General features: G+C 41.8%; 1 protein-coding gene across 2 annotated transcripts in view; it reads left to right on the forward strand.

Annotated features, from left to right (window-relative positions):
• Positions 1-16247, forward strand: part of sgcd (sarcoglycan, delta (dystrophin-associated glycoprotein)) — a 431268-nt gene that overhangs the window by 342772 nt on the left and 72249 nt on the right. For both annotated transcript variants that reach the window (XM_085471058.1, XM_085471056.1), the window contains one exon: positions 2668-2787. In XM_085471058.1, the coding sequence (XP_085327184.1) occupies positions 2668-2787 (120 nt within the window). The remainder of the gene's footprint in view (positions 1-2667; positions 2788-16247) is intronic.

Raw genomic sequence — 16247 nt, forward strand, 5'->3', positions numbered from 1 at the left:
CTAGCTCGTCTGCTATTAATAACGACTCACTAAGTGAAACTTTAAAACTGTAAATGGAGACCGTTCACGTATAAAGAAAAATTGTTTGCAGACAATTCGGCGTCTTCCATCCAAACTGCAGCCACAGCAGTCTGGTAACGACCAAAGCAATCAGAAGGAGGTTTCTGGTTCCATCTGTGCAACCTTCAGCAACCAATCACCAGTCAGTCAGGGAGTAGACCTTTTTCCCCAGCAACTGGAAGTTGCCTGGGGGTCACCAGCTGGAGGTCTTTAGGCCCATATGACTGCGACCTAATCCTGCTTCATACTACAGGCTTTAGTGTAAGCTCCATTACCCAACAAATAACTTCTTATAGCTTTTAAAATATTCACAGGAGATATTTCAAAGTCAAGTAGTTTGATCACTTCTCCATCACAGTGAATTTTTGAGGTCTGATAAGCTAAAATTATTCCATATTGCAAAGATTCAAGAATGTGAAGGGAACATTTGTTTAGCATATGTTCTTCTACAGCATGTGAAATATTTTGCAACTCCCAAATTTCTTTCTGAGAACCGTTTCTAATCCAGACTCTCATGTTTGAAGCAGCTGCTCCTGCTATCAGAAGTCATTGCCTTATTTATAATTAAGCATTTACACGTCGTGATTTTATTTCTCCTCTGATCCTTTTAAGTATGCCAGAAGAGGTCTCAGTTTCTCCTCCATTACTCTGTGATTGTGCTTTCTTCTTTACATCTCTTCATTCGCCACCTGTCACGTTGATCGAGTTGACCGTTTTTGGTGAAATCACTCGGCGTAAACATGCTCGGGAGGCGTCTCTCACATTAAAAAGCAAGCTGACATTTGCCTCCCGAGTCTGAAGAGGAGGAAGATGAAGTCTGCTCGGATGCGTTGATGACTAAGCGGCGTTGGTGTATGGGGAGGAACTCCACACCCCAGATGGAGAGTGACAGAATCAATTGTGCGCGTGTCAATCAGTCAGCCTCTGCGTTGGGTGTCTTCTACCACCGCGTGAGACAAAGCAATTTGGGATTGGGTGGCGTTGTCTACATTTTCTTGTTTGTTGTGACACCAGTCAGAGTTTTGTCAGCTGGTGCATGAGGATCTTTCCGGCACACGTTCAGTGAAATATGTCTGGTTTGCACAACCGTGTTGCAGAGAGGATTGCTTCCACCAACAGGTCACAACTGGATGGTTGGAATTCTAAACGTTTGATCACAACTAGACTCGAGATGTTTCCTTGTTTATTCTGTTCTATGTAATATCTTAAACTGGCTTAGGCTGAATAATTCATGCTTTCTAATTAGATCAGAACGGTTTGTTTCTAATTTATAAACTAGGAATAGCAACAAAATTCCAAATAAAAGGAAAAGACAGTGACATTTAGTTGATATGTGACTGTTGCCTTATTTTCATTCTTCCTGTCCTTCAAAGCCACTTGACATTGGCATTTACTCGTCTGCTCAATATGAATTAATGATCAGCAATTCCACTAATGGGATTAGGCATTGGTGACCAAACAACAATATCACAAGGCACTGCGATTAAATATGACATCACACCTGTGGCCTCTTTAGCAAAGGGGATGTCTATCCCTCCTTTGACTCTGGTTACATTTGATCAGAACACACAGTTAATCCGGTCTTTAAGTGATAAAAAATGACTGTTTATTAAGGCTGTTGTGTTCTTAACATATATTATGTATGTATGTTCTTAACATATATTAATGCTTTGTATCTTGTTCTATTTAATCTCAATAAGCCCCTAAAAACAGTCAGTGATCACTGTCGGCCTCTCTCGGTTTTTATTATCACTGTTCATTTTATAGCTTAGTTTTTAAAACCTTACGATGTAACTACAGCCCAGCAGCAGTATATAAATGACTAACCTCGTATGATCTCAGTTGTTCTCCTGACTGAAGTTTGGTCCGTTTACAGCATCCTGCCATGCGATTGCATTTGTCCCTAACCATCGGGAACCCTCACATTAACTTTTATTGAATGGAAAAAAGTCAGCGTTCATCCTCCAGCTTCACTGTGTTTATGCTATGCTAACATAGCTGTGTTGCTAGCGATCATGTAGCATCATTATATACCAGCTAGCCCAACTTCAGTAAACCAACAAAAGCCACCGCTGTTTAATTTTCTGTCTTCATTTATGTTGGAAGTGATAGCAAAGCTGTACGTCTTAATTTTTTCAGAAATCCCTCAGTCAGAACATGCTATGTCATGTTTAGATGGAAGCTAGCGAGCTAACTTCCTGCTAACTTCTAACTCTGTTAAATGTAATAAATTCTGTTTTCATGGATGCCTAGATGTTAAACTTAGATGTTACACCTGGTAGAGATGTAACATTTTATTAAAGATGAAAGAATTTAGACAGTTTTTAACTCTCTGTGATGCCGCAGTGTTCATTTGACTTTGGGGCCTGCAGCTGAGTTTGGGCCCAGGCACAGCTAATGACGTCAGACTTAAAGACCGGATCGGTTTGTTGGACATTTTCTCAGTAGTCTCATGAATCACAACAAAATCAATATTACAGGTTTGGTCATAAGTCCCACATCTTCCACCAGGGTGCTTTTTTCATGTTCTCGGGTAATTCGGTAAGAAATCAGCTCCAGTCCCTCCTCTTTGATGTCTCCTCTCTCTTCTCTTCTCCTTCGGTTCAGGATCCAGTGGATTTAAAGCACGAGGCAAGATGTTTGAAGTGAAATCCACCTCTGGGAAGCTCCTGTTCTCCGCCGATGAGCAGGAGGTGGTGGTGGGCGCAGACCGGCTCCGAGTGATGGGTGAGTGGCCGCCTTCAAAAGCCTTGAATACTCGGTTAGGATCTAAAGTGGGAAAATGGCTGATGTGCGTGAGTGCGTGGCCTTTTGTTTTATAGGTGCGGCTCTTGTTGCGATGTTGTTAATAAGGAGTTAAAACTGCTGTTTGTTGGTGGACTCACTTTTGGGAAGGTAAAAAGCTTTAACTTGAGATTCTTAGGACTTTTATTGTGGCCTTTTTAGGGGTTATCTTAGTAGTAACTGCTTTAGCTAAGATATACTACTTTCTTTCACACACAGAGAAACACACTGAGACACACACATGCATTTGTATCCAAGCTGATGTAATGTGTCAAACTGACATACAATAAATGCAAAGCAGAGTAATGTAATGCTTATATTAGCATCATAAGCAGTCGATAGTGAGAAGAGCAAGGCTCAGATCTCTGCTGGTTGTAGTCGTGTATGCCAGGAGTAAGATGACAACTAGCAAAAAGGATGAGGAGGATTGTTTGTTTGTTTTTTTCCAGAGAGAGAAATTCAAGCTAGGTAAGAGAGTGATGTGTTGGGGAGCTCATATTCATCAACAGGACTCTTGGGGGGGGGGAGAGGCTGACATGTTAGTGCTTTAGACAAATGAGTTTTGTGCTTATGACGGGAGATAAGAAGTGACAGAGTTGTTCTGACTGCCACGGCCAGTCGGCCTCTGAGTGACGCCGCTGCGACAAATGATTTCCTGTGAGAGCAGAGGGGTGTAACGGAGGATGGTGAAGACAAAATTAGCTCACAGACAACATCATGAATACAAGCATAAACAAAGCATCTGCATACAATTAACGCTCCAACAGAGAGGATCATCCCGGAGTCTGCCTGCAGGAAGTGGCAGATTTAAGCTTAATGTTGACGGCCCTTTCTCATAAGGTCATGTCACAAGACTGGAGCTTTGACTTAAACAGAGACTCTGTTTGACATGGATGCCCCGCCTGAGGGTCGTTAATGAGCTGAGGGTGAAACTGTGTTTTCAGCGCTGCAAAAATGGGATTTTGATTTATGGTGACAGTGAATGAAACCTGCGAGGTCGTGCTTTTCCCCTGGAGCTGAGGATGGTTTTCCAGAACATACATTTAACTGCATTCACTCTCTTCTCTCACTCTCTTGATCTGATGGGGTCGTGGGTTTTAGGGTTTGAGGCTAGGGTTGTGCTGATCACCGGAGATGGCTTAGGATAGAGTTGTATGAACCATCTAGACCAGGGGTCTCGAACTCCAGGCCTCGAGGGCCGGTGTCCTGCAGGTTTTAGATCTCACCCTTGGTGATTAGTTCATTACCAGGCCTCTGGAGAACTTCAAGACATGTTGAGGAGGTCATTTAGCCATTTAAATCAGCTGCAGGACACTGGCCCTCGAGGCCTGGAGTTCAAGATCCCTGATCTAGACTCTAGGGCCATGCTGAGTGAATATTGTCTTTATGTGGGCAAAAGATTCTTGGCTTTTCAGGAATTATTGCAAGGGGAGGATAAATTGGCATGTAATACAATCGCTAAGAGATCCAGAGGTGTTGATCAGGAATGGGCATGGTGGAGCCTTCCACGGAAAACTGTAATGTGGTCTAAGTCATTGATGAAGGCGCCTCGTTATGAAAGTCAGGTTGCAGAAGTTGATGTTTGTTTGATGTCTGTGGTAAAATCTCAAAGTGCAGGGAATATGTGGTCAAAGCAGACCTTTCCAGGGATGCACTGAAAACGCCAAAGCAGCCATTTGGTACGCTTTGAGAAGGAGACTGGCCAAACTGAGGTCAGGTAGTCTGCCATACAGAAGTTTTTGTAGGTGTTGTGTGCACCATTTTATAGACTTTTTTTGGCGTGTTTACATCAGTTTTCCACACTTATCCAACAGAATGAGTGTACGTTCCTGAATGAGATGAACAGTAATACAAAAAATGTAATATTTAGTGAGATAATAGCCGCCTTCTTTAATTTCTTCCTTCCCTCCCTGTTACTTAAAAACGTTCTCTTTCTCTCTGCTGCTTCCTCTGTGACATCATTCCCCATTATTTTTGCATCTGCCATCATTCACCGACGCTCGCCCGTCTGCTCCATCCATTCAGCAACATTAATAGAGAAACAGATATTTGAAGTCTCTCCTCTTTGACTGGGCCACCCATTTCCAGTTAAGAGCTCCAAAGGGTTCACTCTCTCTGACACACACCTTTCACAGCACTCTGTGTGAGCAATTACTCTTCCTCCTCATCTACATTCATTTACATCCTTTCCAGCCTCACTGAGTCAGACTTTATTACTGTCACCGGTCTCTGCAAAGTGCTCCTCTTGATGGAGGGAGGCACAGACGGAGGCTGGTGACGGACGGCACAGAGGAGAGGAAGGACAGGTAGCGCTGTGAGTTGTTTAATAGAAAGGTGTAGCTTTTGTTGCAATATTTATTTCAATGTCTCACATTTGGTGGCATAACCAGACTGTATTTAAAAGATGGATGTAGCCACCTTGACTTCACCCGTTGGTTTCTGGACTGGTTTTTGATGCATTTCCAAGCCTCAAAGGTACAAAACAGGACAAAAGTCTCAAATCATTTCTTTATATACTGCTAAATGAGAAATGGATGGAAACAAGGCAAAAAAAAGAGTTTGTATAATTGTAACAAGTTTGAAAGTTAATATATGGTCTGCTCGTATGTGTGGCAGCTTCTCTGGATTTCTATAAGTAGTCTTCAGGAATCGTTCTCCAGGCTTTTTGAAAGACATTCAAAGCTCTTCCTTGGTTGTTTCTCCCTTTTTGTTGTCTGTCAGGATGATCCCACTCTGCTTCAGTAATGTTGAGGATCAGGCTCTGGGTGTTTTTCGGTCCAGGTTTGCTTTCACTGCATTGGCAGCGTGTTTGGGATCGTTGTCAGTCAGGTGCTTTCTTAGATGTATGAACTTTTTCTCCCCGTTTCCCTTCCTGAAAATGTCGTATTGACAGCCACCCTTGACTTAGGCCATTTCTGATGAAGCTTCAGTGAACAGTAGGTGGACAAACTGAAGGATCAGATCCATCTCTCAGGTTACAATATAAAGCACCTTGGGGAAACTGTTGATGTGATTTGTGGCTGTATAAATAAACTGATTTGAATTCCTCCACTTGTCATGTTCAGCAGCTTTTTTTTTTTTTTTTTTTTTGACAATTTAAAGCCTGAATCATGAAATAATTGCCATAAAATTCCATTTAAAAAATGGAGTGTTTGCATATTATTTTTGATTTCTATCATATTGGCTACATCTGCCAGTTTTTTTGCATTTGCTTAAAAATTTCAGGGAGGAGAATGACGATGCATGATGCATGCAGACGTCCCAAAAACAAAAAAATAATTAATGATCAAATATACTACACCAGTTAAGAACACTACACACTGTGCTTAGATATGCTGAGTTTGTGCTGAGCTCATGCTCTTGGAGAGTCCCTATTTTGGTGCAAACGTTCTGTTTAGTGCCTGTCAAACTGTTCGTTTTGATGTCTGTGAAGGTTCTCAGTCATCCAGGTCATCGTAGTCTAAGGAGCTTGGAAAGAAAAGTGTCTGGACTTCTTTAAGTTGCTTGAAGACGTTTCACCTGTAATCTGAGAAGCTTCTTCAGTTCTAGGGTCAAATGGTGGAGAGTCCCAGATTTAAGCCCTGTGGGAGTGTCCCCCAAGAGGGACAATGGACCTCCTAATGATCTTCTACCTAATCACACGACCCAAGGTGTGAAGACGGGTGTAGGTCCACCCCACCCTATCATGTGATTTCCTGAGGTCAGATGGCCCAGGATGTGAGTGGGCGTTAAGGCGTCTGGGGAGGGAACTCAAAACTGGATTATAGATGGCAGACAGTTGGTGTCGTAAGCCCCGCCTCTGTTCAAAGATGGTCGCTCACAGTGGACATAGATGCTTCTTTCACTCCTCTTTCAAACCATCTGTCCTCTCTGTCCAAAATGTGAACATTGGCGTCCTCAAAAGAGTGATCTTTGTCCTTTAGATGCAGATGAGCTGCTGAGTCTTGTCCTTGCTGGGTCTGAAGTACACTGTGATGTCGTACTTGGAGAAAACTCTCCTGAGTTTTTCCGATACACCGGTTACATAGGGGATGACAATGTTGTTGCGTTTGTCTTTCTATTCCTCCCGAGTTGGTGTCTGATCTTCTTTTCTGTGCCACTTTGCTGACTTGATGGAAGCCCAATTAGGAAAACTGCATGTCAAATATTCATTGATGATGTTAGTTTTGATATTTATTGTTCTTTCAACTAAAGAAATGGGAACAGATTACGTGTTTTTGCAAAAGTGCCTCAAGTTGTCTGTTATGTGTAGACACAACACTGGTTCACCTGTTGAGCTACATGTGTTTTTATGCTTAAATAGCTCAAAGAAGCATTCCTCTGATGGATCGGACTGAAGGTGAATGTAAAAGCAGCCAATGTCCAGAGAAAGACTGTGAAAACCCTCAGTAAGCCTGGAGAGCCATTAATCAAGGCTACTTTAAAAATGACGGGAATGTCTGGCTCCTTGGAAACAGAATATAAAGAGACGAAGGCTTGACACAGCGCTACAGCTGCTGTTGTGATTGCTTTTGGTGGAGTGCTGCTCGAATACGTAGTTTCACTCACCAAAAAATAAGCACAAACCTCACTGACAGTCTTTATCAGATAATTTCATTAATATTTCTGCAGGAGGTTACAAACTGAAATGATCAGTGCTGCTGTTGGTGTGCAGTTATGCCTGAGTTTGAATTCCAGCTTCATTAGCTGCTTCTTCTAACTCTTCTTTTACTCAACACAGTTCAAAGAGCCCTTCGTACTTCCAGGTTATGCCCTCTTGAGACAGACGCGGCAGGAAAAACGAAGGAAATCTGAATGAAACTCGAGCTTTCTCAGCAGCTCAGTCCACCGTGGCAACAACACTAAAAAGCAGTCGGGAGCGGTGGCAGAGAGAGAGCACCCGCAATTTGTCAATTACTCCGTTTATCTCCACAGCTGCTCGACGAGGCCGCTCAAGGCGACGGGGAAAATCAAACACCTTGGCATCGGCTGCCTCGGCAGACGCAGTCAGCTCTTTCAGCTCCTGAAAGATTTCTGTTATTCTCAAAGGTTCTGAATGTAGGTGTGTTAGACCGAACTGCGCTTCGTGTCTCTTATTGTTTTACTCCTGTGTTTCTTAATCTTGTCTTTGAGCTTCGCTGCATTTGTCTAATTTCTAAAAAAAACGTGTGAAGATTTTCAGTGTAGCTGCGATACCTGAATTTCACTTCTTACAGTATATTTTCTTTTTTCGCTTCGAGTTTATTTTGTCATTAACACAAAAACACTTGTACAAGAATTTAGCCCCAGACGAGAACAAGCCGAAGGAAGATTCAGTCTTTATATTTCACATTTCATGCTCTGAGAAATGATTCGGTCCGTGCTCAAAAAATATTGGAGTCCTGGATAGATCAGGCAGAGATATTATATTCGCTGTCACTGCTTCTGTTTATTTGGCTGTTGTGGGATCTTAAAGATGGAGTTTGAACTGCGAATATTGATTGTTGTCATCTAAAGGCAGGAGTGGAAATAACATGTTGTATGTAGCACTGCAACAATCTTTTAGAGAGGAGGTCGGGATGGAGGAGGTATCTTTTCTTTCCACCTCCTCCATCCCCGTCAACGCTGCTGTTGCATCTATGATGTCATGTTGCCCTTAGACAGACGTATTTGTCTGATGACTTGCTTGAAATATAAATGCATTTATTGTGAAATATCACTTTGAGAACAGGTTAAGACTCGTAGAAAACATAGTGTCGTTTCTGTTGACTTAAATAGACCAGTGATGTTAACAAAAGATATGATTTATAAGTGTTATAGCAAACATAAAATTATGTAGAGAAGTAGACATATATATCTAAAAAGGATCTGACAAAAATACCTCTAATAAAGTAGATTCTCATTTCCGAGTGTGGCCTTCACTGGGACTGAATATATTTCTGGTATTCAGATCCAACTGGACACGTTTTTCTTGCTTACACCCACTCGGTCCCTTTCTCTGTTTTCTCTTTAGTTCATGAATAGGAAGGACGTGCAATGGCTTGGTCTTTGACTAGTACAAACAGTTGGAGAGCAGTGTGTGACACAGTTACAGTATGCATTATTAACTTTGCATGTGAGTGCGCTCTTCTAACAGACGGCTGAAACAGCAGCTGTAGACGAGCTGCTGTCGGTTCTGTTGTCCCATTGACGTATGAAGGCACCGCGGAGGCTTATAAAGCTGCCACATGTCATTACCAGACCCATCGTTCCTCCCCACCAATAAAATACATAATTATCCCCTGTGTGTAACTTTAATTGGTCCAACTGAGGTCATTGGAAATCCATGACGCCGCCATCAGTGCCTTCTACTATTTATAGTCTAGTCAGACACGGTGGCAGGCTCCCAGCTGACGGACAGTAAATGAGAACACAAACAGAGGGAATGTAATGATAGGATGGGTCAAACCTGACCTAAATCCTTTATGTGGATTGTTTTTGCTCATTTTAGCAGCTTTTTGCTTTGTGGGAAAAGGAGCTGGAACGGTCATCGACTTTCGTCGTCGGTTACGTTTGTTGTATATCAACGACATTTTTCAAGCTGTAATGGCTGCTTATAATCTTCCCCAGGATTTTTCCCCCACATTCAGGAGAAATGTTGAGTGTTTTAATTATTATTACGTACTAAAACATGTAACTGAACTGTGGTTTCTACCTACAGTGTGGTCTAATTGTTTGTCATGTCTGTGTCAGAATTCCTTTCAGTTTTACTGCATCAGGGTTCAGTTTTATAGTGTAGTGAAACTGCACTACATCAAGGTAAAGTATCATTCTGAGCTTGAGAGTCGATGTAAACAAACACGTGTGGCATGCTGGAGATCAAAGTGAGGTCAAAGTAAGAAAAAAATGAAACAGAAGTATAAACTGCAAAACTCTGAGCACATAGTTTGGATCGCATGTGTTCAGAGTCATTTATGAATGTGTTGCTTGACTGTGAAACGTCGGCGTGTCCGGTCGATGTGAGCTAAATAAAAAGCCTGAAGGCCAGCAGAGGGAGGCTGGAGCAGAGGTTTGTAAGTCACTGGGTCAGCTGATATTCCCACAGCATATCTCCTCGTGAGCTGCTCGGACCCTCCTCGAGTCAAACTGCAGCTCCAAAATAAGCACTGCTCGCTCATGTGGAGTGAGTGTGCCGACTGGTTTTTACCTCAGAGCTGAGAAAGTGCAGAGCGGTCGACTGTGCTGATAAATACAGTATGAGGTTATTATATATATTTACGAATGCAGGAATATTCCAACTTTTCTAGAATAATACAGATTATTTTAACTGTTATCACTGCTGTTGTCAGTCATGTTTTTCTGCTTTTGTACAATTTTGATTAAATTGGTAGATTTCGGTCTTTGGTTCTTTAAAATTGAGCTTAATGTCAAAAACATCCAGGTGGTCCAGGTAGATCGGCTACTGTAGCTGGCTACAGCTGATCTTACTGCCCAACCACTTGACATGACAGAGCTGATGACCTCCTCCACATCTGATTCGTCTGTTTTGGCATCCCATTGCATCTGCAGGCTGCTTTGCAATCCACAGCAGTTTACGTAGTTCCTCTGACCCATTGATCCACAGCCATGTTTTTCTGCTATTAAACAGCTTCATCCATCCATCCATTGTCTTCCGTTTGTCCTTATCAGGGTCGCAGTACCTAAACTGTCATGTCTTAAGGCATCTTCCTGGACACAGTTCAGGCAGACCACTATGCCAAGCTCTGTTGCAGTCAAGGTAGATCTATGTTCATGATTCAGTTGGCAGTTCTTATATTTTTGCATCTGTAATCTTTGTTACCCATGTCCAGTCCATTCCTCCTTTACCTACTGATTTCTTCATGTCTTCCTCTGTGTGTGTCTGTAAAGGCGAGGATGTCCCTGAACAAAATGGTCCAAAATATTAAAGCGCGACACGTTGTTTTTCATCTGAGATTGAAATGTGGGCATTAACCGATTATTCCCAATTTCCCAGGATTATTGCCATTCGTCCATGTCCGTGTTCTGCTGTCAGTGCTGGATGTCCTGAAGCGTCTCACAGTGGTTATTGTTCAACTTTGTTTTTAAGAAACTCTGGTGAGTGGTCCAGGTGGCGTGGGAAGATTGTGTGCTGTGTGCTGCCACACGCTGGCATGCACCACAGTTCAGATAGTTTTGATGCTACTGCACTTTGACAGTCTAACCCTGAGGGACGAATTCAACCCCTTGAATGTCAAGGAAAAGAAGAGAAGCATTGTCCTGGTTTCACTCTCTCCTGACCCACTGCCTACAGGCTTAGAAACTGTGGACTCTTCAAGAGATCAGGATGTGACTTCTGGTGATCTTAAAAATAGCAGCTGTCTAGACATGCCCAGAAAAACGAACTAAAAGGGGATATGTGACCAAATAAAATGGGTATGGGTGATTTTTACAGGCCCATTCCTTTAAATCTGATCACCCCTCATTGCTTTGACTGGATTCCAGTTGAAACCTGCTCTGACCAGAGTGCTGGCATTGGACAGAATCAGTCAATGTGAAAAGCGTTTTGACAATGAGCTGTGCTTATGAGGTGCGATCAAAGCAATGCTTGCTCGGGCAACAGATCAGGACACGACAGAGCTGTTTGTTTTCAGCGAAGTGTCTCTGTTTTTGTGTTAAAACTACCGAGGCTCACGTAATGAAACCAGGCGTGGAGAAAGTGGATGGACAAAGAGAATTGGTGTGGACGTAGATCACTTTCAGCAAAGAGAGAGAGGCCAGTGGCCTCTGCAGAGGATGCGCTCTCCTTCAGTGGCCTTCTATTTTAAACTGTAATTAGAGCAAAAACCCCCTTGAGATGCATCATGTCAGGTTTTTTCATGTCGATTTTTCTAACTTTGTCAGTATCTTTGGCCAGTTAGAACTTTTGTCCTACTGCTGGACACTAAATCTGACCTTAGATTTGATATTTCAGTCACAAAGGCATGTTTGTCATTTTCGATCTTGGGGCTTAATTTAAATTTGAAGCATATAACTCGGGTTGGGTCACATAACCCTGAATCCGCCCTTAGTTAGGTTGTAAGAGGCCCAGGCTGCTGGAGGACATCCCATGATGCAGTGAGTGTTTCTTCTTCACTCACTACGTGTTTATGCACCTTATTCATCTCTGGCTCTCACTCCTATAGTTTGTCTTTTGTCCTGTCTTCCTGCCCCTCACCCTCATCCGGTCACAGCAGATGGTCCCACCCTGCTGGAGGTTTCTTCCTGTTAAAAGGAGTTTTTCCTTCCCACTGTCGCCCAGTGCTTGCTCATCGGAGGTGCGGTTTCTTTCTAATATCGTAGGGTCTTTACACTGCAATATAAAGCAGTAACTGTTATGGTAAATTGGCGCTATATAAATAAGATCACACTTCAGGATGCCGTGGCATTAATGCTGGGTGGGAAGAAGAGCTGACTTGCTTGTCAGTGTTGCAGCACGATGGCCCTGCCAAAAAGTTAATCAGTCTTAAGTTACCAGAGGGGCGAATGTAAATGTTTGCAGTGACTATTTTGGGGAGGTGTTCAATATGAGCATTGCGTATCCTGCCCAATGTATTTGCCCATGCAAATAAGTTGTTTGAGAATGTTGTTTTGAGACCCCAGCAGTGATTTTTTGTAAGACGTGTGCCGTCTGGCAGGCCGACACAGTGAGCGTGATTACAGACCTTTATGTAAAAAACTAATTGGACTGAGTTGGGAATTGAAGCTGAGCCGTCAGAGTTGAAGGTAAAATGTGTTTCTGAACCAAATAAACATAAAATAATTCGTCTGCGTTAAGCTCTCGTAATCCCTCTGTGTTTGGGAGGCAGATAAATTTCTGTTATTTTTGTGAATTTTAAGAATATTTTTGTGCTTTTCTTTCTTTCATCCCCACATGTAAACACACACAAACACCTCGCACTGCCTTCGGTGTAATGAGAGCTTGCCAAAATGATCCAAAGGCCTTGCAAAAATCACAACGTTACCCAATGTTTTTTTTCTTTCTTTTCCTGTCTGTTGGAATTATAATTAAACTCCTTTCATTACCCTCAATTATGTCCCATTGACTCTCTGAAGCCTGCGCCAATTCCAGCGTATTCAGGCCCTGATGATAGTGCAGGCTAGACTGTAGGGGGAAGAGGAGAGCAGAGGAGAGGAAGAAAAGAAAGGTGAGTGGAGGGAAAGGTAATTGCAATAGTCTTTGCCCTGTTTGAGGCGCGTTATCAGCACTTGGTCCGCTTTGATGCGCCCACTGAGTAATTACCACTCCACATTATAGTTCTCAGCCTTTTTCATATTTTTGCAGAGGCAAATCAAGGATGGTGGTGTGATCACAGAAAAGCATCATGAAAGCAAACGATTTTTCTCTTTTCTTTCTTGTGTGCGATCTCATATGAAAGCTTTCACTGCACTGACTTCATCTTCTCCGGCAGTCGGAGGTGACAGTGAGCCATCTCGCTGCTAAAAATCATCAGTTCAGATTTGGCCAAATGGAAGCATGTTGCATTTGTACAGACGATTCGCTGAAGACAAATTTAGAGGAAACCTCCCAGCTTTACCCAGAGAAAAGACATTCGCATTGTTTAAGCGTTTTAAACACACGTTTTTTTCCTCAAGGGTTTAATATTTTTATTTTAAGAAATGAAGTGTTCATTGAAACAATTATGACTGCAAGCACATTTAAAAAATTACCATTTAAATACACTTTGAGTTATGAGACTTAATATTGTTTCAGTGATTTTAGATCATTTTTCTGGAAAGCTGCCGGGGTCTTGTGCTCATTTCCTCACCCATCGCTGTTCTGTTCAAATTTAGCACAATCCTTCAAACTATAACAGTCTTTTTCATGAGAAATAAACCGGGCTGAAATACAAGTGCTTGGTTTATTTTTGCTTTAATGCTACTCTAGTTTATGCAAAAAGATGCAAGGAATGTTTGCAGAATTTGGTAAGAGGACAACTGATGTTGTGATACTCAGGTCTCTGCATGTTGAATGTTTTGGAAATCATTCTGTTAGATATAAAGTACCTCACCATTAATGTTGTAATTAATCAATTTGATCACATACAAATGGTCAACGATCAGCTAATGTTAACATCAATTATCCTTTTTTTTTTTTTTTCTTGTTCCATGTTTGGATGTGGACTGCACAGCCTCTGCCACAAGGTGGTGCTATTTAGTAAGTGAGGCAAGCTGTTCGTAAAAAAAAAAAGTAGCAAAAGAAAGAAACTTTTCTTCTTTGGGGGTTTTTTATTGTTGTTGTTTTCGCTACCCGATCCGTACCGGAAACCCGATCGGTACCCCGCATGCGCAAATCTTACGTTACTTCCTCTCTTTGCCAGCATTGCGACGTTCAATATATTTGAATGATACTGTTAGCGCCCAGTTAGCTCCTAGCATTTCTCAACAGCTCTGCCTCCTTTTCGACTACCGGGACATTTAAACTATGGATAATCCGTATACAAAGAAATTTATGCTTTTCTCCTCAACACAGAGCGTTCCCCAATTGAACAACAGCACCGTAAAATAAGAAGAATGGCGCCTAATTACAGAATTAATAATACAGACTTTGTAATATGTCACGTGAAGATTCAGCAGCCAGATGACGTGTTTACTGGCAATTGACAGTGATAGCGGACATCATCATCACTATTCCAATCAATCCTCTCCACACAGACAAGCATAAACACACTCGACTATCAATAAATCAAATTTAACACACGTTTGTAATGACGCTAATTCAGTTTACATTCGCTCGGTCAGCAAGTGGCAGTATCCTCGAACACTGGGGTGTAAACTGCCATTAAACGAACAGAAGAAGAAGAAAACCCCTGCACATGCGCAGTACGGATCGGGGAGCCCTGATCCGTCACTATCGTTTTATTTTTTTGTTTTTGTCTACATTATATTAAATTTTTCATTATCGGAAACATTTTAAGAGGTACTTATTATTCTTAACATCTTAACAGATACTCTGACCTGTAACTATCGTAAAATGCTTCGACCGGAAGTAGACACCTTTCGCGCATGCGGGGTACCGATCGGGTTTCCGGTACGGATCGGGTAGTGACAGTTGTTATTGCGACTAAAAAACGAAGGAAAAACAGGAGGAAGGAGTACCGCAGAAAGCTTTTGGTGAACTGTACATCAGTACACGATCCACCATGGTTGGTTTAAAGTCTGGAATTAAAAAACTTATGAATTATGTTAACGCCATAACCGGCATAATGCGGCAAATCTCCGCTAGCGAGTTTGCGCGTGGCTGAACGGGGCGATCCACGCTAACTCGCTAATGGAGATTTTCCTTGTTAATGTGGTTATGGCGTTAACGTCATTTTAACGAGATTAACGCTGACAGCACTAAAATAAATATAAACACTTTATTTATTGTTCATTTAAATTAGTTTAAAACTTCCAGTAATATGTTTAAAAAATATTAAATTTTCTTATATTTTATTATTAGCAGGAAATGGTCATGAAATGGAGCAGTGGCTGTTAGAGGCTAGAAGTAAAACTGTTAATGGAGTTCAAATCTTAAAAGGTGAATCATCACAAATTCAAAATTAATCAAAGAAATAAATTTCTGAATGACTGATCAGCAAATGTTCTTTTGCCAAAATAACCTTCGGCCTCCTGCTGGACATAAGAAAGAATGCAGTTTAAGACGCTTCAGCGATGGCTTAACTTTTAAGACCCGACAGCTGCGAACTTCTTTAAGTTTGGTGCTTTGAAATGAAGTTTCAGAAGATTCAGTGTCAGGACTCGGGACTTCACACAGATGAGTGCAAGTTCACAGGTTTCTGAGGAGAGGAGTGAAAAGTGTGAAAGAGAATATTTTAATATTTGAATTTCTGTTTACACAGTTTTAAATTTAAGATGAAAAAAATCTCTCTGGGCTGTTTTAAACGATGCCACATCACGGCTAACGGGACAACATCTGCACACTGTGGTCACTCCAGAAACTCGTCCACAGAGGATGTGTTAAAAGTGGGATCAGAGGAAGCGTTTCAGTTGGCAGATGGATGAAAACAATGCCAAACTCATAACACTTTCACAGCTTAACTGTATAATGTAACACTCACACTGAGAGAGTAAAATAGAACGGCATCAAATATTAATTCAAGGACTCCAGGGAGATGGAGGAAAATGAATTTTTCAGTGGTGTGATTCTTATAGTTGATTTACAGAGAGTAAAATCCTCGTCTCTTATTGTTGTGGCTGAACAGACCGTTTCAGGCCAAAGTCTGGTGCTCTGGATTCTCTGTAGAGCTGCAAAACACAGAATATCTCTGTGCAACGTATGCGCACCTCAGTGAACCTCCGAACTCCACACCTTTGCCCCATTTGTCTCAATTACATTTTCCTTAATGTCTCAAAGAAAACATTTTAAAAGGCTCCTAAAAATCTAATGTTTTTCTTTCAGTATTTCTCTCTAGCAGTCGATGTCATTT

This window comes from Copadichromis virginalis, linkage group LG10 (assembly GCF_057382275.1).
Source record: "Copadichromis virginalis isolate Kocher_CV1m ecotype Utaka linkage group LG10, C_Virginalis_male_GT1.1, whole genome shotgun sequence".
Taxonomy (NCBI): Eukaryota; Metazoa; Chordata; class Actinopteri; order Cichliformes; family Cichlidae; genus Copadichromis; species Copadichromis virginalis.